The 17,399-nt window shown below is 37.8% G+C and overlaps 1 protein-coding gene across 1 annotated transcript in view; it reads left to right on the forward strand.

The window, feature by feature from the left end:
* The window catches only part of LOC136834914 (furin-like protease 1), a 522,781-nt gene that overhangs the window by 461,255 nt on the left and 44,127 nt on the right, over window positions 1-17,399 (forward strand). The window contains exons 2-10 of the mRNA XM_067097748.1: window positions 10,144-10,242; window positions 11,573-11,695; window positions 12,399-12,527; window positions 12,967-13,132; window positions 14,063-14,235; window positions 14,596-14,719; window positions 15,718-15,902; window positions 16,042-16,160; window positions 16,610-16,717. Of these exons, the coding sequence (XP_066953849.1) occupies window positions 10,144-10,242; window positions 11,573-11,695; window positions 12,399-12,527; window positions 12,967-13,132; window positions 14,063-14,235; window positions 14,596-14,719; window positions 15,718-15,902; window positions 16,042-16,160; window positions 16,610-16,717 (1,226 nt within the window). The remainder of the gene's footprint in view (window positions 1-10,143; window positions 10,243-11,572; window positions 11,696-12,398; window positions 12,528-12,966; window positions 13,133-14,062; window positions 14,236-14,595; window positions 14,720-15,717; window positions 15,903-16,041; window positions 16,161-16,609; window positions 16,718-17,399) is intronic.

Below are 17,399 nucleotides of genomic sequence, written 5' to 3' on the forward strand. Positions count from 1 at the left end.
AACTGTATTATCATTTAACTTGAAATTATAATATCAATTTAGTATTTAACATATCTAACATAATTTTAGTATAATATTGAACGCTGTTGCAAACTCATAAAAAAATTGTATTTCGAGATAAAATTGTCCAAGCCTTACCATAAAACACATTTACGCCCCCCTCCCCCCTCAAAAAAAATTATAAACTTTGAAGTGAAAAGAGTGAGGTTGCCCTCGAGATCTCTACACTTAAATGTTCTTTTAAAAGACACTCTAATTTTTTTTTCTTTTTATTCCACGAGTTCCAATTTTTACGAGTTCTGAGGGCCTCTCCTATTTGTATTTTGATGAGAAAGTGACTCTTCAGCTTTCCATGTCTCGAGCGGCGGTGTTGGGGGAAAGAAAAAGAGGCATTGAATACATTGATGCTCTTTTTTTTTTTCATACAGTCCTCTCTCTCTCTCTCTCTCACACACACTTACAAGCGCTCAAACATCCCTTGAAAGAGAATCGTGAATGTTACGCAAAACCATCTCTCTGGCTATAAAATATGGTAAGACAGTTTCTCTCTCTCTCTCTCTCTCTCTCTCTCTCTCTCTCTCTCTCTCTCTCTCTCTCTCTCACGAGCGCTCAAACATCCCTTGAAAGAAAATCGTGAGTGTTACGCAAAACCATCTCTCTGGCTACAAAATATGGTAAGACAATTTCTCTCTCTCTCTCTCTCTCTCTCTCTCTCTCTCTCTCTCTCTCTCTCTCTCTCTCTCGCGCTCAAACATCCCATGAAAGACAATCGTGAATGTTACCCAAAACCAGCTCTCTGGCAATAAAATATGGTAAGACAATCTCTCTCTCTCTCTCTCTCTCTCTCTCTCTCTCTCTCTCTCTCTCTCACTTACGAGCGCTCAAACATCCCATGAAAGACAATCGTGAATGTTACCCAAAACCAGCTCTCTGGCAATAAAATATGGTAAGACAACCTCTCTCTCTCTCTCTCTCTCTCTCTCTCTCTCTCTCTCTCTCTCTGTGTGGTGGTTTAGGTTTTGTTTGCGATATGTCTGGAGAGTTGTCATGCTCTAGATATTTGTTTCACGGGAGCAAAGCCTGACGTGGCGGGTAGGCTATAACACCTTTTCCTACCCCAGGCCTGAATGAAACAAACAGAGAACGAAAGTCAGTGGTGGGATTAATCACAAATAAAGCATTTTACACATCAGTTCTTTTAAAGAAGAAAGGTTTTTAAATCGAGGTAAAACAGTAGCAGGAAGCGAGTTCAGGAATTTTAATTTGGTCAGTAGTTGGGTGGGTTACCACCATTGTCATGGGAAGGTTATTTAGTAGCTTAAGACCTTTCAATAAGTCTCAGAAATTTTGGCCCACTGGATTGCCTTTCCATGAGAAAGAATTATAAAAAGTTGAAATCAAATTTGCTTCAATAGAAGTGTATAATAGCTCAAATTCACTGGAGCCGTAAATTAAATGGTTTTATTCCCATAAAGCCTCATCTGTTCATAGGACAGTAACCAACCATTTTTCATTTTTCTGTAAAAGAAAACTATTGTGCCGGCTTTGTCTGTCCGTCTGCACTTAATTCTGTCCGCACTTTTTGCTGTCCGTTCTCAGACCTTAAAAATCTAATGAGGCTAGAGGGCTGCAAATTGGTATGTTGATCACCCACCCTCCAATCATCAAACGTACCAAATTGCAGCCCTCTAGCCTCAGTAGTTTTTATTTTAGCCATAATCGTGCATCTGGCATCGATATTGGTCAGGCCACCACCGAGTTAAAGATTCATGGGCCGCGGCTCATGCAGCATTACACCGAGACCACCGAAAGATCTAATTTAGGTGGCCTTGATTATACGCTGTAGCGGCTGTACAGAAACCTCGATTGCGCCGAAGAAACTTCGGCTCATTTCTTACTTGTTGGGTTTTGGAACCGTTCTTAAAGTAAAAGTTTCTAAAGGAAAAGTTGGGCTTGTTGGAGTGTGTCGAGGGAAAGACGAGAGAGTTCTGGCGGTGGGGATGAATGGTGGGTCTAAATAGGCCTCCTCAATTGAGGCGTTTTGGGGATTGGGTGTTGGGGAAGGCGGTGGGAGAAGGGGGAGGGATTTATAACAAGTAAAAAAATGCGCCGAAGTTTCTTCGGCTAAGTCGAGTTTTCTGCACAGTATATAATGCTGTATAAAACTTTTAGCCGCGACCAATTAAACTCTCAACCGCGGCTTATGAAACTTTCAGCCACGGCCCGCTGGTGGCCTGTGTTGTTTGCGCCAATAGCGGTGCCAGACGCACAATCATGGCTAACTTTAACCTTAAATAAAATAAAAACTATGAGGCTAGAGGGCTGCAATTTGGTATGTCTTATGACTGGAGGGTGTATGATAACCATACCAATTTGCAGCCCTCTAGCCTCAGTAGTTTTTAAGATCTGAGGGAAGAGAGAGAGAATTACAGCCGGTCAAGTTGAGCTCGGTCGAGTGTGTCTTAAAGATGAAGCGTGGCTTACCACCCACGGTTCCCTACTAAAAAGCCCACCCACCCACCCGCCCACCCCTCGGAACTTTTTCCAGGGGTTGGGAGGGAAGGGTTGGGAGGAAAGGAGGGGCGGGTTGGGGGGGGGGGGCATCGACTTGATCATTTTCTACCGCATCTGGAGTGAAAATGGAGCGAGTGGGCGACCTCATTGGGCGCACCTCGAACTGGGAAAACGTTTTAGAAGTTGGGCGTTTGTGGCCAGCGAAGCGGAGGCCGGCGGGATGTTTTCCACCTCCTCCTCCTCCTCCTCCTCCTCCTCCTCCTCCTCCTCCTCCTCCACCTCCTCCTCCTCCTCCTCCTCCTCCTCCAGACTTCGAAGAGGAGGAAGGGCGAAATAAAGAGTTTGCGAGAATTTGAGTGAGATTGGAGGAGAGAGAGAGAGAGAGAGAGAGAGAGAGAGAGAGAGAGAGAGAGAGAGAGAGAGAGAGAGAGAGAGAGAGAGAGATTGCTTTAGGATTAAAGAAGAAAAATCAAAGAAGTTGGTCTCTATTTTTAGTGATGAAAAGAAAATTAAATGTGTTGGTAAATAAAGTTTGAATAAGTTGTAAGACTTGGCTTTTTTTTTTTTTTTTTTATTTAAAACTTTGTAAGGCGTCAGATTCGGTGTACGTTGTCTTTGTCATCTTGAAGTATTTTTCCTTTATATTTTGTAATTTATGTATTGACTGACTGTACTCTCATACCCCGAAAGGGGTCGTTGGAATTTGATGGAATCTTTGATATTCTTTGATTCTTTGAAATTTTTGGAATCTTTGAAATTCTTTGAATCTTAGAAAATCTTAGAATTTTTTAAATTCTTGGAATCTTTGAAATTCTTGGAATCTTTGAAATTCTTGGAATCTTTTGAAATTATTTGAATCTTCGAAATTCTTGGAATCTTTGAAATTCTTTGATTCTTTGAAATTCTTGGAATCTTAGAAATTCTTGGAATCTTTGAAATTCTTGGAATCTTTGATAATCTTTGAAATTCCTGGAATTTTCTATATTCTTGGAATCTTTGAAATTCTTGGAATCTTTGAAACTGTGGAATCTTTGAAATTCTTGGAATCTTTGATAATCTTTGAATCTTTGATGATCTTTGAATCTTAGAAATTCTTGGAATTTTTTATATTCTTGGAATCTTTGAAATTCTTTGGATCTTAGAAATTCTTTGAATCTTAGAAATTCTTTGAATCTTAGAAATTCTTTGAATCTTAGAAATTCTTGGAATTGAGAAATTCTTGGAATTGAGAAATTCTTGGAATTGAGAAATTCTTGGAATTGAGAAATTCTTGGAATTGATAAATTCTTGGAATTGAGAAATTCTTGGAATTGAGAAATTCTTGGAATTGAGAAATTCTTTGAAAATTAGAAATTCTTAGAATCTTAGAGCAATTCTTGGAATCTTTGAAATTCTTTGAATTTTTGGCTGAATCCGGGTGACACTATACGAGTTATAACTTTTGATATAAACACGTCATACGACCAGAAGGTACATAATACTCCACTTTTTTGAGCTGCAACTCCTTTCAATTCCTTTTACTCTACCTCCTGTCATATTCCCTTTCTCCCATCTGACGTTCCAGCCTCTCCTAACAATTGATTCATAGAGCGACTGCAAAAGGTTTTAGTCCTCCAGTTACACCTTTCAAATCTTTTTAGCGTCAGTTCCCGTTCCAGCGCTGAATGACTCCATCATAGGCCCCAGAGAGCTTGGTCCTTGGCCTAAATTCGGCATTCCATCGACCCTCACACAATCAACAGCAATGCTCGATGGAGCCATTTGATGGCGGGATATTCGGAAGTTCTGTGAATAAAACACAGCCGTGTTGTTTGTTTACTTTCGATAATCCATTCCCAGTCGCTCTTCCATTTGCGATCACTTGTCGCTTCAAGTGCTTCATGCATATTGAAATTCGGTTCCCATTTCCATTCCCATTCCAAAAATGATTCCCGTGTCAGGTATCATTCGGTAAATATGATAACGGGGGGAGCAAAAATAGTCGTAGTAATTAATGCTCGCGATGTAGGAAGTTTTTAACATTTCTTTATTTTTACCTTTTTTTTTTTGCTCTGTTACTTTCCCCTTGCGCATCTTGTATGATTATTGTTTGTGTAGGGGCGGGCCACCCGAAATATAATGGCATGTCGTCCTTTTTTCGAAAACTTGTATGAGCGTTAATTTCTTCAATGAACATACTCACTGCTAATAAAAAAATTATATATAATATATATATAATATAATATAATATAATACAATATACATATAATATATAATTGTAATAGCCACAATGCCCTCTTAACTTCTCGAATTCTTCGCGCTTTTTTGGATATGCTTGTCACTACAAAGCCGTGAGATCCAAGTGCAAGAAATTGAAGCAGCTGTGATGTCCGGTCGCGGGAAACGAACCCATGTCACCGTAATCACAAGAAAATCGCGTTGCCGACCTGACCATGCATCTGGTAAAAGTGACCAGTAGATTCTATATATATATATATATATATATATATATATATATATATATATATATATATATATATATATATATATATATATATATATCACTATATATATATATATATATATATATATATATATATATATATATCACTGTCAGTAAATGAAACTCTTTTGGTCACATTCGATGGATCTGTGAAAATAGGTCCATGCCATGAACGCTTTCCCTCTCGTTTTATAGAAAGAAAGGCATGGTAAATTGTTGCTTATGTAATTCCTAGTGTCCTTTAGGTTCGTTTTTTGTGAATTTTGCAAAAATATTCCTATATGCCCTCCTTTTCTGAGGACCATATATAAACAAGTAAAAAATGCTTCGAAGTTTCTTCGGTACAATCGAGTTTAATGTACAGCCGCTACAGCATATAATCAAGGCCAGCGAAGATCGATCTATCTTTCGGTGGTCTCGGTATAATGCTGTAGGAGCCGCGGCCCATGAAACTTCAACCACCGCCCGGCGGTGGCCTGTCCTATATCGTTGACAGACGCACCAATATGGCTAACTTTAACCTTTAATAAAATAAAAACTACTCGACTCAGGCTGGAGGGCTGCAATTTGGTATGTTTGATGATTGGAGGGTGGATGATCAACATGACAATATGCAGCCCTCTAGCCTCAGTAGTTCTTGAGATCTGAGGGAGGACTGAAAAAAAGTGCGGACTGAAAAAGTGCGGACAGACGAACAAAGCCAGCACAATAGTTTTCTTTTACAGTAAACTAAAAACTTATTATAAGTTTGTCTGTCCCTTGCTCGGATTAGAAGGAAGTGACTCCTCCTCACATACCAAATTTAACTCCACTGACTTTTTAAAAAACTCTGTTTATATCCGATCAAGCAGCCATCACTAGCTGCATCGAACATCATGGTTTATGGTGTATTTGCAACTTGGTCGGCTTTGATGGATGAATAAATGGTATTGTACCTCAAACCAACGACCGTCACACTTAAGCCGTCAGCGAGGTCATAAAGGTCATAAACAGGCAAGATGTGTGGAGACTATTAGTTGTAGAAGCTTGTGTTATAATTATAATTTTGATCAGTACGGCTCCATATTTTTAAATATACATTTTTTAAATAAAGAATAATTACTGCCTCAAAATGGAAAACTGCAGGTTCTGCAAAATTTTCGAAATTGAGATATGCCAACTATTGGGCTCGTGAAACACTAATACACAAGTTACTGCAGTTTCAGAATGATTCTCCAATGTTTTCCACGAGTATTTAGGGTGTCCAATTTGCATTATCTGCAAAATCAGTAGTAAGGCAAGGGAAAACTGCAGTATCTACCATTTTTCTCAGTTTTGTACCTTGGCAGATAATGCAGGCTTCCATTGTGGGACAGATTAGCCGTAGAATAGTAAGTTAAACGTGGTGGGCTGAGTCCTTAGGGTTTTTTCAAACTTTTACTGATGCATCGTAGACGCAACTTCGTACACACACACACACACACACACACACACACACACACACACACACACACACTCAAAATGTGATAAAGGAAAAGAGGCAAATATTCCTGCATAATTATATTTCTGAAAGGTTTTGATTTGATGGTCCATTTCTCTAACAAACAGGTGATAAGTAATTTGTTTTCGCTTCTTCAGAAGGGAATAGGGTACTTGTTCGCTACAGATTCGAGACAAGCTCACAGACCCAGTATTTTATATTTGAAGTGCTGGGTATTTCATTGTCAAAAGTTGTTTTAAAGTTTCCAAATGTCCGTTTGTAACTCAGAACGGAAGAAGAAAAGATGTGAAAATCGGAAAGAGAGAATTAGAAAGCTTGTCATCAGAAGGAAACCAACAGTGAATAAGACATTATGTAAAATACGAGGGTTACCAGTGTCCACAGGGTAGACATGTTGATAAAAGAATTGAAGTGAAATGGTAATAATTATAGATTAATCTGGTTAAACTGGCCAATAAATGTGAATTTTTAAGTACCACTATAGCTTGTATATTCCTCAGTCTGCTCGGGTTATGGATAGGCTAAGTTTTCCACCGAATGCTTTGAAAACATAGACGAAATAATGCACAATAGACACTTGAACCCACAATAGTAAGAGTTTAAACTTCGTTGGTAATTCAAAAACGATCAACAAGAACGCATTAATTTACTCAGAATAATCAACAGGAATAAATTTCCACTCCTAGCTTAGCTGCAAGACCGAAATTAACGGGTGATTTTAATTGCAGCCCTATCGGGGAATAACTCCCAAACAGGTCGAGTGTCCTCCTAATTGCAATCCGGTAGGCGATGCCATCTGCCCCGAACTGGTATTGCCGTTTCTGGATTACGTATTGGAATTCCGATTTACGCAGTATATGCCTTGAGAAAGTTTGTGTGTGTGTGTGTGTGTGTGTGTGTGTGTGAGTGAGTGTGTGAGTGAGTGCAAGCTTTGACTATGAAGTTTGTTCATTATTTTTAGTTTTCTGTAAAAGAAAACTATTGAGATGGTTTTGTCTGTCCGTCCGCACTTTTTCTGTCTGCCCTCAGATCTTAAAAACTACTGAGGCTAGAGGGCTGCAAATTGGTATGCTGATCATCCACCCTCCAATCAAACATACCCAATTGCAGCCCTCTAGCCTCCTCAGTAGTTTTTATTGTATTTAAGGTTAAAGTTAGCCATGATCGTGCTTTTGGCAACGTTATAGGACAGGCCACCACTGGGCCGTGGCTGAAAGTTTCATGGGCTGCAGCTCATACAGCATTATACGCTGTACAGAAAACTCAATTGCGCCGAAGAAACTTGGGCGCATTTTTTACGTATTTTTTTTATTTATTACTGTAATGCCAGATTGCACTTTAAATTTCAAATAAAATCTCCCTAACCTTTTCTTTTAGAGTATTTTCCTGTTCCATATTTCTTCTAGTCTTCTCTTTCTTCTTTTCCACCACCATCTCTTTGTCTCTTCTCTCCTTCCTTCCCAGGTCCTTTTTTACTCCTTTCTTTGTATTTTTTTCTCCACATTCCTGTTCACACTTTAGCTTTCATCCTTTCCCATGTAACCTCTTACTTGACCCTCTCCGCCCCCTCCCATTCCCACTTTCTTTGTATTCTCTCCTTTTCCCTATTTCACATTCATTTCCCCTTATTCTGAAGTCATTTCTCCATCCCTTTCTCTTCATCTCCCTGTACTATTTCCTCTTTTCTTTACCCTTTCTTCCAATACTGTATCCCATTCCATATTTTCTTTCTTTTTCTCTCTTCCTCCTTTACTGTTGACTTCCCCCACCCCTTATTTCCCCTTATTTCCCTAACTTTACCTTGTCTCCCCAATCCTACTTCCCATTGTCTCTCTTACCCTACCTTTCTCTTCTCCACCCCTAACCCCTTTCTTTACCTTCTCACCTTTTCTCATTTTTCCTTCCTTTCCCATCTCTTCTCATTTGCCAGTTCCCCATCCTCTCAAATCTCTCCCCCTTTCCTTTACCCTATCTCCCCCTTCCCGTTCAGCCTTAAACTCCCTTCTTTGTTCCTTTCCCTCCATGCCCCTACCTTTAGCTCCTTTCACCCATTCCCATTCCTTGGCCTCCTTTCACCCATTCCACCTAACTTTACCCTCTCCCATCTTTTGCCACTCCGTCTTCCACCATCACCCTGCTCTTGCCCTTCCCATTCACCCTCCCATTGCACAGTCCCCCCCACTTCCTGTACCCATTCCCTTTATCATATACCTTTTCACCTCCTCTGCATCCTTTCCACTCCTCTTCCCTTCTCCGTCACAGCCCTTATCAGGCAACATATTGCTTTTTGCAACGGGCTGCGGGAGGCTGTCGTTACAACGTCCCTTTTGCTTATTAAAATCTTCTGGGCCAAATTGAAGTTCCTCTGGGGGTTAGAGAGAGAGAGAGAGAGAGAGAGAGAGAGAGAGAGAGAGAGATGGTATTCCCGATAGCCTCTTCCGATGGAATGGACTTGACCCATTATTGGAAATTGACCTCAAAGGCATTAGTGGGTTTTTGGGGGTACCTGGAGTAGTCTCAGAGGAGCATGCCCCTGGTCCTATTTTAAGTCGGGTTATGTGGCACGAAACTATAAGTTTAGAAGAAAATTATCTCGTCCCAATAGGTCAGATTGTTACATTTAGGTTTAAAGACAAAACATTGTCTTGTTTTATACAGGCTAGACTGGATTAACGTAACTACTTGTTAGGTGTTTAGTGTGTGATGCAGATCGATGATTTTGATCTAAAAGAAATCACAACTTTCAATGCATATTTGTGTGTTATGAGAGAGAGAGAGAGAGAGAGAGAGAGAGAGAGAGAGAATCAGATGATGGGTTCATCTTGTGACTTGTGGATTGCTTCTGAGTCCCTCCTGTTTTTAAATGTTGTGCCACTTCTTTTTACAGAAAACAAATCAGAGCTCTCTCTCTCTCTCTCTCTCTCTCTCTCTCTCTCTCTCTCTCTCTCTCTCTCTCTCTCTCTCTCTCTCTCTCTCTCTCTCTTCAGTTCTGACACAGAAGCCAGCCTACTACTATGTACATATCTGCTTAAATGAAAAAATGTATAGTGGATTCTACCTAAATTAAAAAAAAATGTATAGTGAATTCTAAAGGGAACACTCATACATTTCCTTTCCTCCCCTCCCCCTCTGACATACAGAGACAGACACACATACAGAGACGCACATACAGATTCACCAAAACTGACGGGTGTTGTTATTTGCAATGTAATCATTACCAGCGCAACAAATCCCTGGAAATGACCCAGCCTTTGTTGCAGCAGTGTACCATTCTGAAAGAGCTTCATTTATACAAACAGTTATTGGCTATTCATTGTACACTGCTATAGATTTTTCTGAACCATTCCATGTGTATGTTTGATTATGTATATTTATCTGTTTGACGTTTTTATTATTTTTTTGTCCTTTTTGACGCAGGCGTTCTGTTCTGTGAAAGCCTGTTTTACAGATTCATGTTCATTATGTTATTTGAATGCTATTGTGCTCACTTAAAATAATAATAACTTGAAGGAAACAACATGAGTTGTCCCAGAGTTCTTGGTAAAAAATTTACAGTTACATATCGTGTATATTTTTTTTTTACAAATTTAAGTAAAATTGTATTCAAACAGTTGTATAAGAGTGTTTATTCATTATACTTTTCTAATACTGGTTTTATTCTTTACAGATCTTTGACGATGTTTACCTCTTACGGCACAGAAGATTGGCGAAAAGATCTGCCGAACCCTCTCATACTCACCACAAAAATCTTATGGCAGAACCTCAGGTAAGATTGGCAAAGCAAAAATAGTTGATACTGAAAAAGAGTTACTGTCAACTTGCTTAACCTTGTAAAATATCTTGAGAGAGAGAGAAAGAGAGAGAGAGAGAATTTTTAATACATACTCACCCTTTTGTAATCTTTTCATTAGATGCATCCTAATAAAATTACTGTGTACTAGCAGAACATCCGATTCTGATTAATGAGGAAGTAAATGGGTATATCATTATTATTTTTTGTAACTCAGAGCATATTGCTGTATTGACAAGATTAGCTTTTTACACTAGAAGCTATCAAGTTTCTTACAAGAGATTGTAATTAAATGTCAATTTTTTTTATATTTATGGTAATGCATCGGATAAAAATTCACCCAGTATTCCTTTGATCTTATACATAAATTAGCTCTTTTTTTTTTTTTTTTTAGAAAACGCCAATGGAACTGTTAATCTAATGTTAATCTAATGGAAAGGAGAGGAAAGTGGTTGCCATATTTTAGATTAGAGCAGCTTGCTGACAAAATCATCAACCACAAACTTATACCTTTTTGCCTCCTGAATGTTAATTTCTCTTTAGTGTATCAGTTATTTTGAGTTTCTGTCTGGTATTTTACAAATTAAAAACCTAATTGGCTGTTTCACTGTGGACAGGCTTGTGATAAAGATGATTTCATCAAGTTAGTTGCTATAGACTCTCTCTGACTCATTCATTAATGTACAGTTGGTGGGAATTTTAAGAATACTGCAATGCAATGACTCTCTGCTTAATCCCAATTCTCCCTCTCCCAGAAGCACTGCTACTGTACTGCCATTAATATAGTTCAGTTTGAGCCTTACTGTTTTCATAGTGTGCTTCCAACTTGGTCCCTATAACATGTCTCTTCTCATCATCCCCAGGTCTTTTGACCACACAAGTCTTCTCAGACACTTTCTGAAGAGACCTCAGTCTTGGGCACTTACTTCCCAATCATTTATTATGCTCTGAAATTAATCACACTTCAGAGTGCAAGTAATCCAAAAGGGGGTTTCCCAGCTTTTTGTTTTCGTTTATCTTTCCTTGCCAAATTTTCTCTTCACATTTCTCCATTCATTACCTTTGGAATTCAACTGTGCTCCATTCTTTTAAGATGGCCTATTCGATGTTATCTTTTCCTACTTTGTGGTTATATTAGAAGTCAGAAATTCCCCTATTGGGGAACTTCTATTTTGCATTAGTATTAATCATGTTTGAATAACAATGTCCCAAGTCACAAATATATTCCATATCATCTGGGAATGCAATTGACAGTGTCTTTTTAGTCCTCCCCCAGGAATAGCTGATTAAAGCTTATTCATTGCAGGTGCGGTGGGCGGAGCAACAGGTGATAAAACGTCGTGTAAAGAGGGATTTTTTAGGCCAAGTAAAGAAGACTTATAGATCTACTTGGATGAATGACGCAAAATGGCCTCAGATGTGGTATTTGGTAAGTGACGTACCTTTCTATTCTGGCCTTGTAGTTTTCATGTCTTTCGAAAGACTGTACTTTTTAAGTCCAGTATTCTCTTTTGATTCATATCTTATGATTTCCATGTGGCCCAGATATTTAGTTTTTAATGAGAGAGTCTACTATATTAAATAAAATCTAAATTTTATTATGTAAAGCCAACCCTTTGTCCAGCTTTATAATGGAAACTTTAACTCTGAGGTTTATAAACTAAACGATGATAAGAAAATGATCATCTTATCATTCACATTTTTGTTGAAATGTCATGTGATACTTTACGGTAATGTCAGAATGTTCTAAAATCTATGGTTTATGATGTAAAGTGCAGTAATTACTGTGGTCAATACCTGTATAAGAACTCTGATCTCAAGAGATGTAGCTGATATTTTAATTGTGGAGTGGGTTTGCAAAAGTTCATCCAAAATACAATTTCAAAAAGACTAACCAGTTCATTGTAACTGGCTTTTATTCATGTAAAAATACTGAAGGTTATTTTTATTGTGCATTTTAAGGTACGTTCCTTTATAATGATGAGTTTTCATAATTTTTTTCCACTTGCCCATTCTGGTTATATTAATTTGCATGCTTCCATGAACAAATCCTTGAACATTCTTAGAGGTAGGACTCAGTGAGCAAATATAATGAGTGAATTTCAGTTGACTGTTGGGGAATGTTTTTTCAGAATCGCGGAGGAGATTTAGACATGAATGTACAGCCAGCTTGGGCTGAAGGTGTCACTGGGAAGGGCGTTGTTGTTACGATTCTTGACGACGGATTAGAAAAGGATCATCCGGATCTGATAAAAAATTATGTAAGTGCTCCACTACTGTTTTCTTTTTGTCTTCATATCAGCCACTTCAAGAGCCTACTCATGTGTGTGAAACTTTTTTGATAGTCTTGAAGGCTCAGACACCTGTCAGTTCCACTATAGTGGCACACTCCAAGGTTATGTGCAGAAAATTTCATGTCATTTAAGAATGAATCTTTAGTGCAAGCCACCAAGATAGCCTAGCTATATAGGTCTGAGGTGTTGGACTTATTTTTTTATGGTAATGATGTACTAGAGGTGTGGTATTTTCCTTTATTTTTGTCTTTGTTGTTAACCCCAGGCAACATAATAATAATAATTTTTAATGCTTTTGTTTCCTTTTGCCCTTTACAGTATTTGCTCTGATATGACAGAAGTACATTTGCCAGAAAAAGATTTTTCATTGAGTATTGAAAGTTCCTAATTCTCTAAATTTTCACAGGATCCCAATGCATCCTACGATGTCAATAGTCACGATCCTGACCCCATGCCCCGCTACGATTTAGTGGATTCTAATCGGCACGGTACTCGCTGTGCTGGGGAGGTTGCAGCTCATGCTAATAATACCATCTGCGCTGTTGGAGTGGCATTTGAAGCATCTGTTGGTGGTAAGCACCTTTTGACAGTAAAAACTCAAAGAATGATGATGCTTAACTGTCTATATCACTCCATGTTTTCATGTAAAAATTAAATGTGACCGATATGAAATAAATTGATGACCCTCGCACAAACTTGGAAATGTTGCTGCTCTACCTTTAAGTACGGTTTCTTTACAGATATTCATGAACCTTCAAAGTTTTAAAATAACTTCCTTTTGTAGTTAAAGCTCAAAGTTGTCAACATAGTTGTGTTAATCATATTTCAGTGTTAGGTAGTTGGGGTGGGTAGAAGTACCTGTAGGTTACACTAGTTGGATGCGTTACCTTTGCATTTAGACCTATGGGCTTCTTTTAAGAGGAGTTTGCAAAAGCAGGTCTTGTATGCCTTAAGATATGGTACATTTTCATATTGTGTGTGCAGAGCCAGGTGTGGAAGCATGTTGTTTTTATCATAAGTTGCATGTAATCATTTATGTTAATGTACAGAATGTTTTTATTTCACAGAAGGCTATAACAATGACCAAGTAAGTTTAAGGTAGCCCCCACCCCACCCCAGTCAAGTAGGATAGTGTTAGGGTAGAATGAAACTTTTGAAATAATGATAAATTATTAGTAGATGTGAAATACCTTCACTGCTTGTAGTTCTCAGTATAGCAAGGTGAACTACATAATGATTTGCAGGTGATGAAGATCCACTGCAGTGCCCAGTTATTCCCAGCTTCTTTGTTCTGCCTTACTCTTTATGAGTTTCCTTTGATCTTTTTCCATACAGCTTACTACTTTTACCATTTATTTTAAGCACTTTTCATCTCCTTGAAGAACAAATCCTTGGACATCCCCTTTAACATCTAGAAACATAACTTGGGTCTCATTTAACTACTTTGTAATTACATTATTAAAAAGTTGCTTGGAAACTTACGTAAGCAATGAATTTCACAGGTGTCCGTATGTTGGATGGTGATGTCACGGATGCTGTGGAAGCTCGATCTTTGGCCCTTAATCCTCAGCACATAGACATTTACTCAGCTTCGTGGGGGCCTGACGATGATGGCAAGACAGTTGATGGTCCTGGAGAATTAGCAACTAGGGCTTTTGTAGAGGGGATAAAGAATGTGAGTATTTAATTTTTATTTATAATTAAACTTTCAGGATAGTGCTGGAGATCCCAAACAAATTTACCCTTGAAACACATTCCCATTTCATATTTCATAAGTTTCCATCAATTTTAAATTTAATAGCAATCTTAAGTACAGCCCACAAGATGATGCATCTCTTCCAAATTCTGAGTATGCAATTCATTGTCTGCTTTTATTATGATTGCGCAACTTCCACGGTGTTACTAAGCAGATTAGAAGGGAAATACTGTATCAGCTTTTGGTTAAGAGATGCAGTAGCTTCAATGATAATTTTTATGTATGACCATTTTTAAAAATATTTCATTATTTTTAGATAACCATCTGAATGTATTGCAGGGCCGTGGTGGTAAAGGATCCATCTTTGTATGGGCATCAGGGAATGGTGGTAGGGATCAAGACAATTGCAATTGTGATGGGTACACAAATTCAATTTGGACGCTCAGCATCTCATCAGCCACAGGTTGGATTCTTTAGTTTTTTTTTTTTTTTTTCTTAATGGAGTTTTCTATTGCAGTTTTGACAGAATCGTAGAGGTTTGCTCTGTGCTGTCCATTTTCATCCCAATATTTCCAAACACTTAGAAATTGCTCAGTGATGTTGTGTGATGACATTTGTCAACAATTAAATTAAAAAAAAAATTTTTTTGTTAATAGAACTGAGTGAGTAAATTTTAATGGAAAAGTTTTAAAGACATCATGTCAAAGTTCTCTCTTAAGTAAACTTAACCTTGTTATTAGGAAAAAAGTTGTAAATACAGTACAGGATTATTTTTGGATTTTTCCTAGATGGTGACCCCCAAGGGTTTTGAGGGGTAATTATTTAGGACTAATATTCCTTGGGGGTCGTTATCTTTATGATATTTACAGTCTTTTGTTCATGTTTTTACGGTAATCCCTGACGGGCTTGTACTAAACACGCCACAAAGAGAGGGTCACTATCTAGGAAAGATCCTTATTTTTAAATATAAGTATAGTGCTTGCCTTTGAAATACGTAACTTTTTTTTATTTATTTATTTTTATTTATTTATTTATTTATTTATTTTTTTTATTTGTACATGGGAAAAGTAAAGCTTGAAAGTTGTTAGTGAGTAGGATAAATATTTCTCAGGGTAATTTTAAATTTGCCTACAATAAAAATCAAAATCTTTCCCTTTTATAGCGCAAGATTGTGTCTTGCTGCAATGAATTTTGACAGGGTTACAGTACTACTATTATTATCATAGCTCCCATGAGCATTGTTGCTCTTGGTGTTCGCACAACTTATAACAACCAGTACGCTTCTCATTGTATAGTGCACTTATCTTACCAACACCACATTCCTCTGTGACCCTTTTTCTCCAGATATATTCATGGATTCTTTCTTCCCAATCTTGTATTTTGCATTTGGTATTCACGTTTCTTGGAGTCAACAGCAGTAAAAGGAGATGCATAAAGTTCCGTTCCATTTTTTCTCAACAGAAAAAGGTAAAGTCCCATGGTACTCGGAGGCCTGTAGTTCCACCCTTGCCACTACCTATAGCTCAGGATCATTAGGAGAACGCCAGATTGTCACCACTGATCTTCACCACTCTTGTACACCCTCTCACACTGGAACTTCTGCCTCTGCTCCTTTGGCTGCTGCGATTTGTGCCCTGGCTCTTCAGGTTAGTGCCTTGAATGCTTGATGTCGGTCTGATTAAAATGAGATATCCTTTGGAATATCATGTGGGAATGATGTGCAGAAGGCTAAAGATTTAACTGTGTGTAGATTCAGTTTTATAATTCCTCATTTTTATTTTACAGGTTAACAAGAACTTGACATGGCGTGACATGCAACACATAGTTGTAAGAACGGGAAGACCGGAACACTTAGAAGCTCCTGATTGGCAGAGAAATGGTGTTGGTCGTCATGTTTCACACAGGTTTGTTAAATTACAGTATTAGGCACCAATTTCCTTCTGTAAGAAACATGATTATGATGTCAAGATGTGTGTGATAAATTTTATTAGATATTGGCACCTTTATTACGCTATGTACAAGACCTTGTAGGCTATACTAAAGGTTCTTTGCTAAGTTGCTGTAGCAGCAGCTACATTGCTTTCTGATCTTTATTGTTCATCCGTTAAACATTGGTATCGTCCAGCCTACTTTCCATCTTCTTTAATATTGTTTTCCCTGTAAAGAAATTGGTTTTAAATTCTGCATGAAAATAGTAAGTTTTTGCAATGTTACAGAAATTTGAGTCATCCATCAATACTAGCTTCCAGGTGGTGTGTGTGTTCTTCATGACAGATTTGTATTAGAAAAGCCAGTCAGGTATTATTTTGGAGGCAAAAGATTATTATAAAGATTTTTGTGATAATTCTTTCAGATTTGGTTATGGTCTTATGGATGCGTATGCTATGGTACAACTGGCCAGAAACTGGACAAGTGTTCCAGTTCAAAGAAAATGTGAAGTCAATGCCGCACATTCAGACAAGTGAGTTTTCCTAAAGTGTATTTGTTTACTTGAAATTGTAGTCTGAGGGTATCATGAAACCCTAGCTTTTACACAAAGGACTCAAATTGACTCTGATCATTACATGATTATATTTAAGAACTGTTGTGCTTGGATCACCAGTATTGCATGATTAATTGTACCTTTTACTGGCCTTCATTCTTCTAGTCTCAATCTAGTGCCTTTTTGATTGTTTCCCACTTGCTGTCAGCACGTGTTCAAGCCACTGAGTCTTTACTGGAAATATCTCTTAGCAACTTCCATATTTTGTAATATGATCTTTACACATCAATAAAATTGATATACTGTAATGATTTAAATTGTGGAATTATGAAAAGAATTTATATTTTATTTCCAGCTAAAGCTGTTATACTAATTAATAATTAATGCATAAAAAAAGAATGTCTCAAGTACTTAGACAATGCATTCTTTGTGTTCAAACAGTTCAAACTCAGAGACATTGGAAGCACAATACTCAGCACTATGTGCTTGATATTTGCTATTTCATTATTTTTTTACATTATCAGTCACTTTATTTCACTTGCTTCACAATCATCAGCCATCATAGCTTGTACATACTCTTTAGTTCAAAAAAAAAAAAAAAAAAAAACTAGGTCTATAAACCCTGATGTCTATCCTGAAGTGAATGTGAATGATTTGTTTT

This window comes from Macrobrachium rosenbergii, chromosome 54, assembly GCF_040412425.1.
Source record: "Macrobrachium rosenbergii isolate ZJJX-2024 chromosome 54, ASM4041242v1, whole genome shotgun sequence".
Taxonomy (NCBI): domain Eukaryota; kingdom Metazoa; phylum Arthropoda; class Malacostraca; order Decapoda; family Palaemonidae; genus Macrobrachium; species Macrobrachium rosenbergii.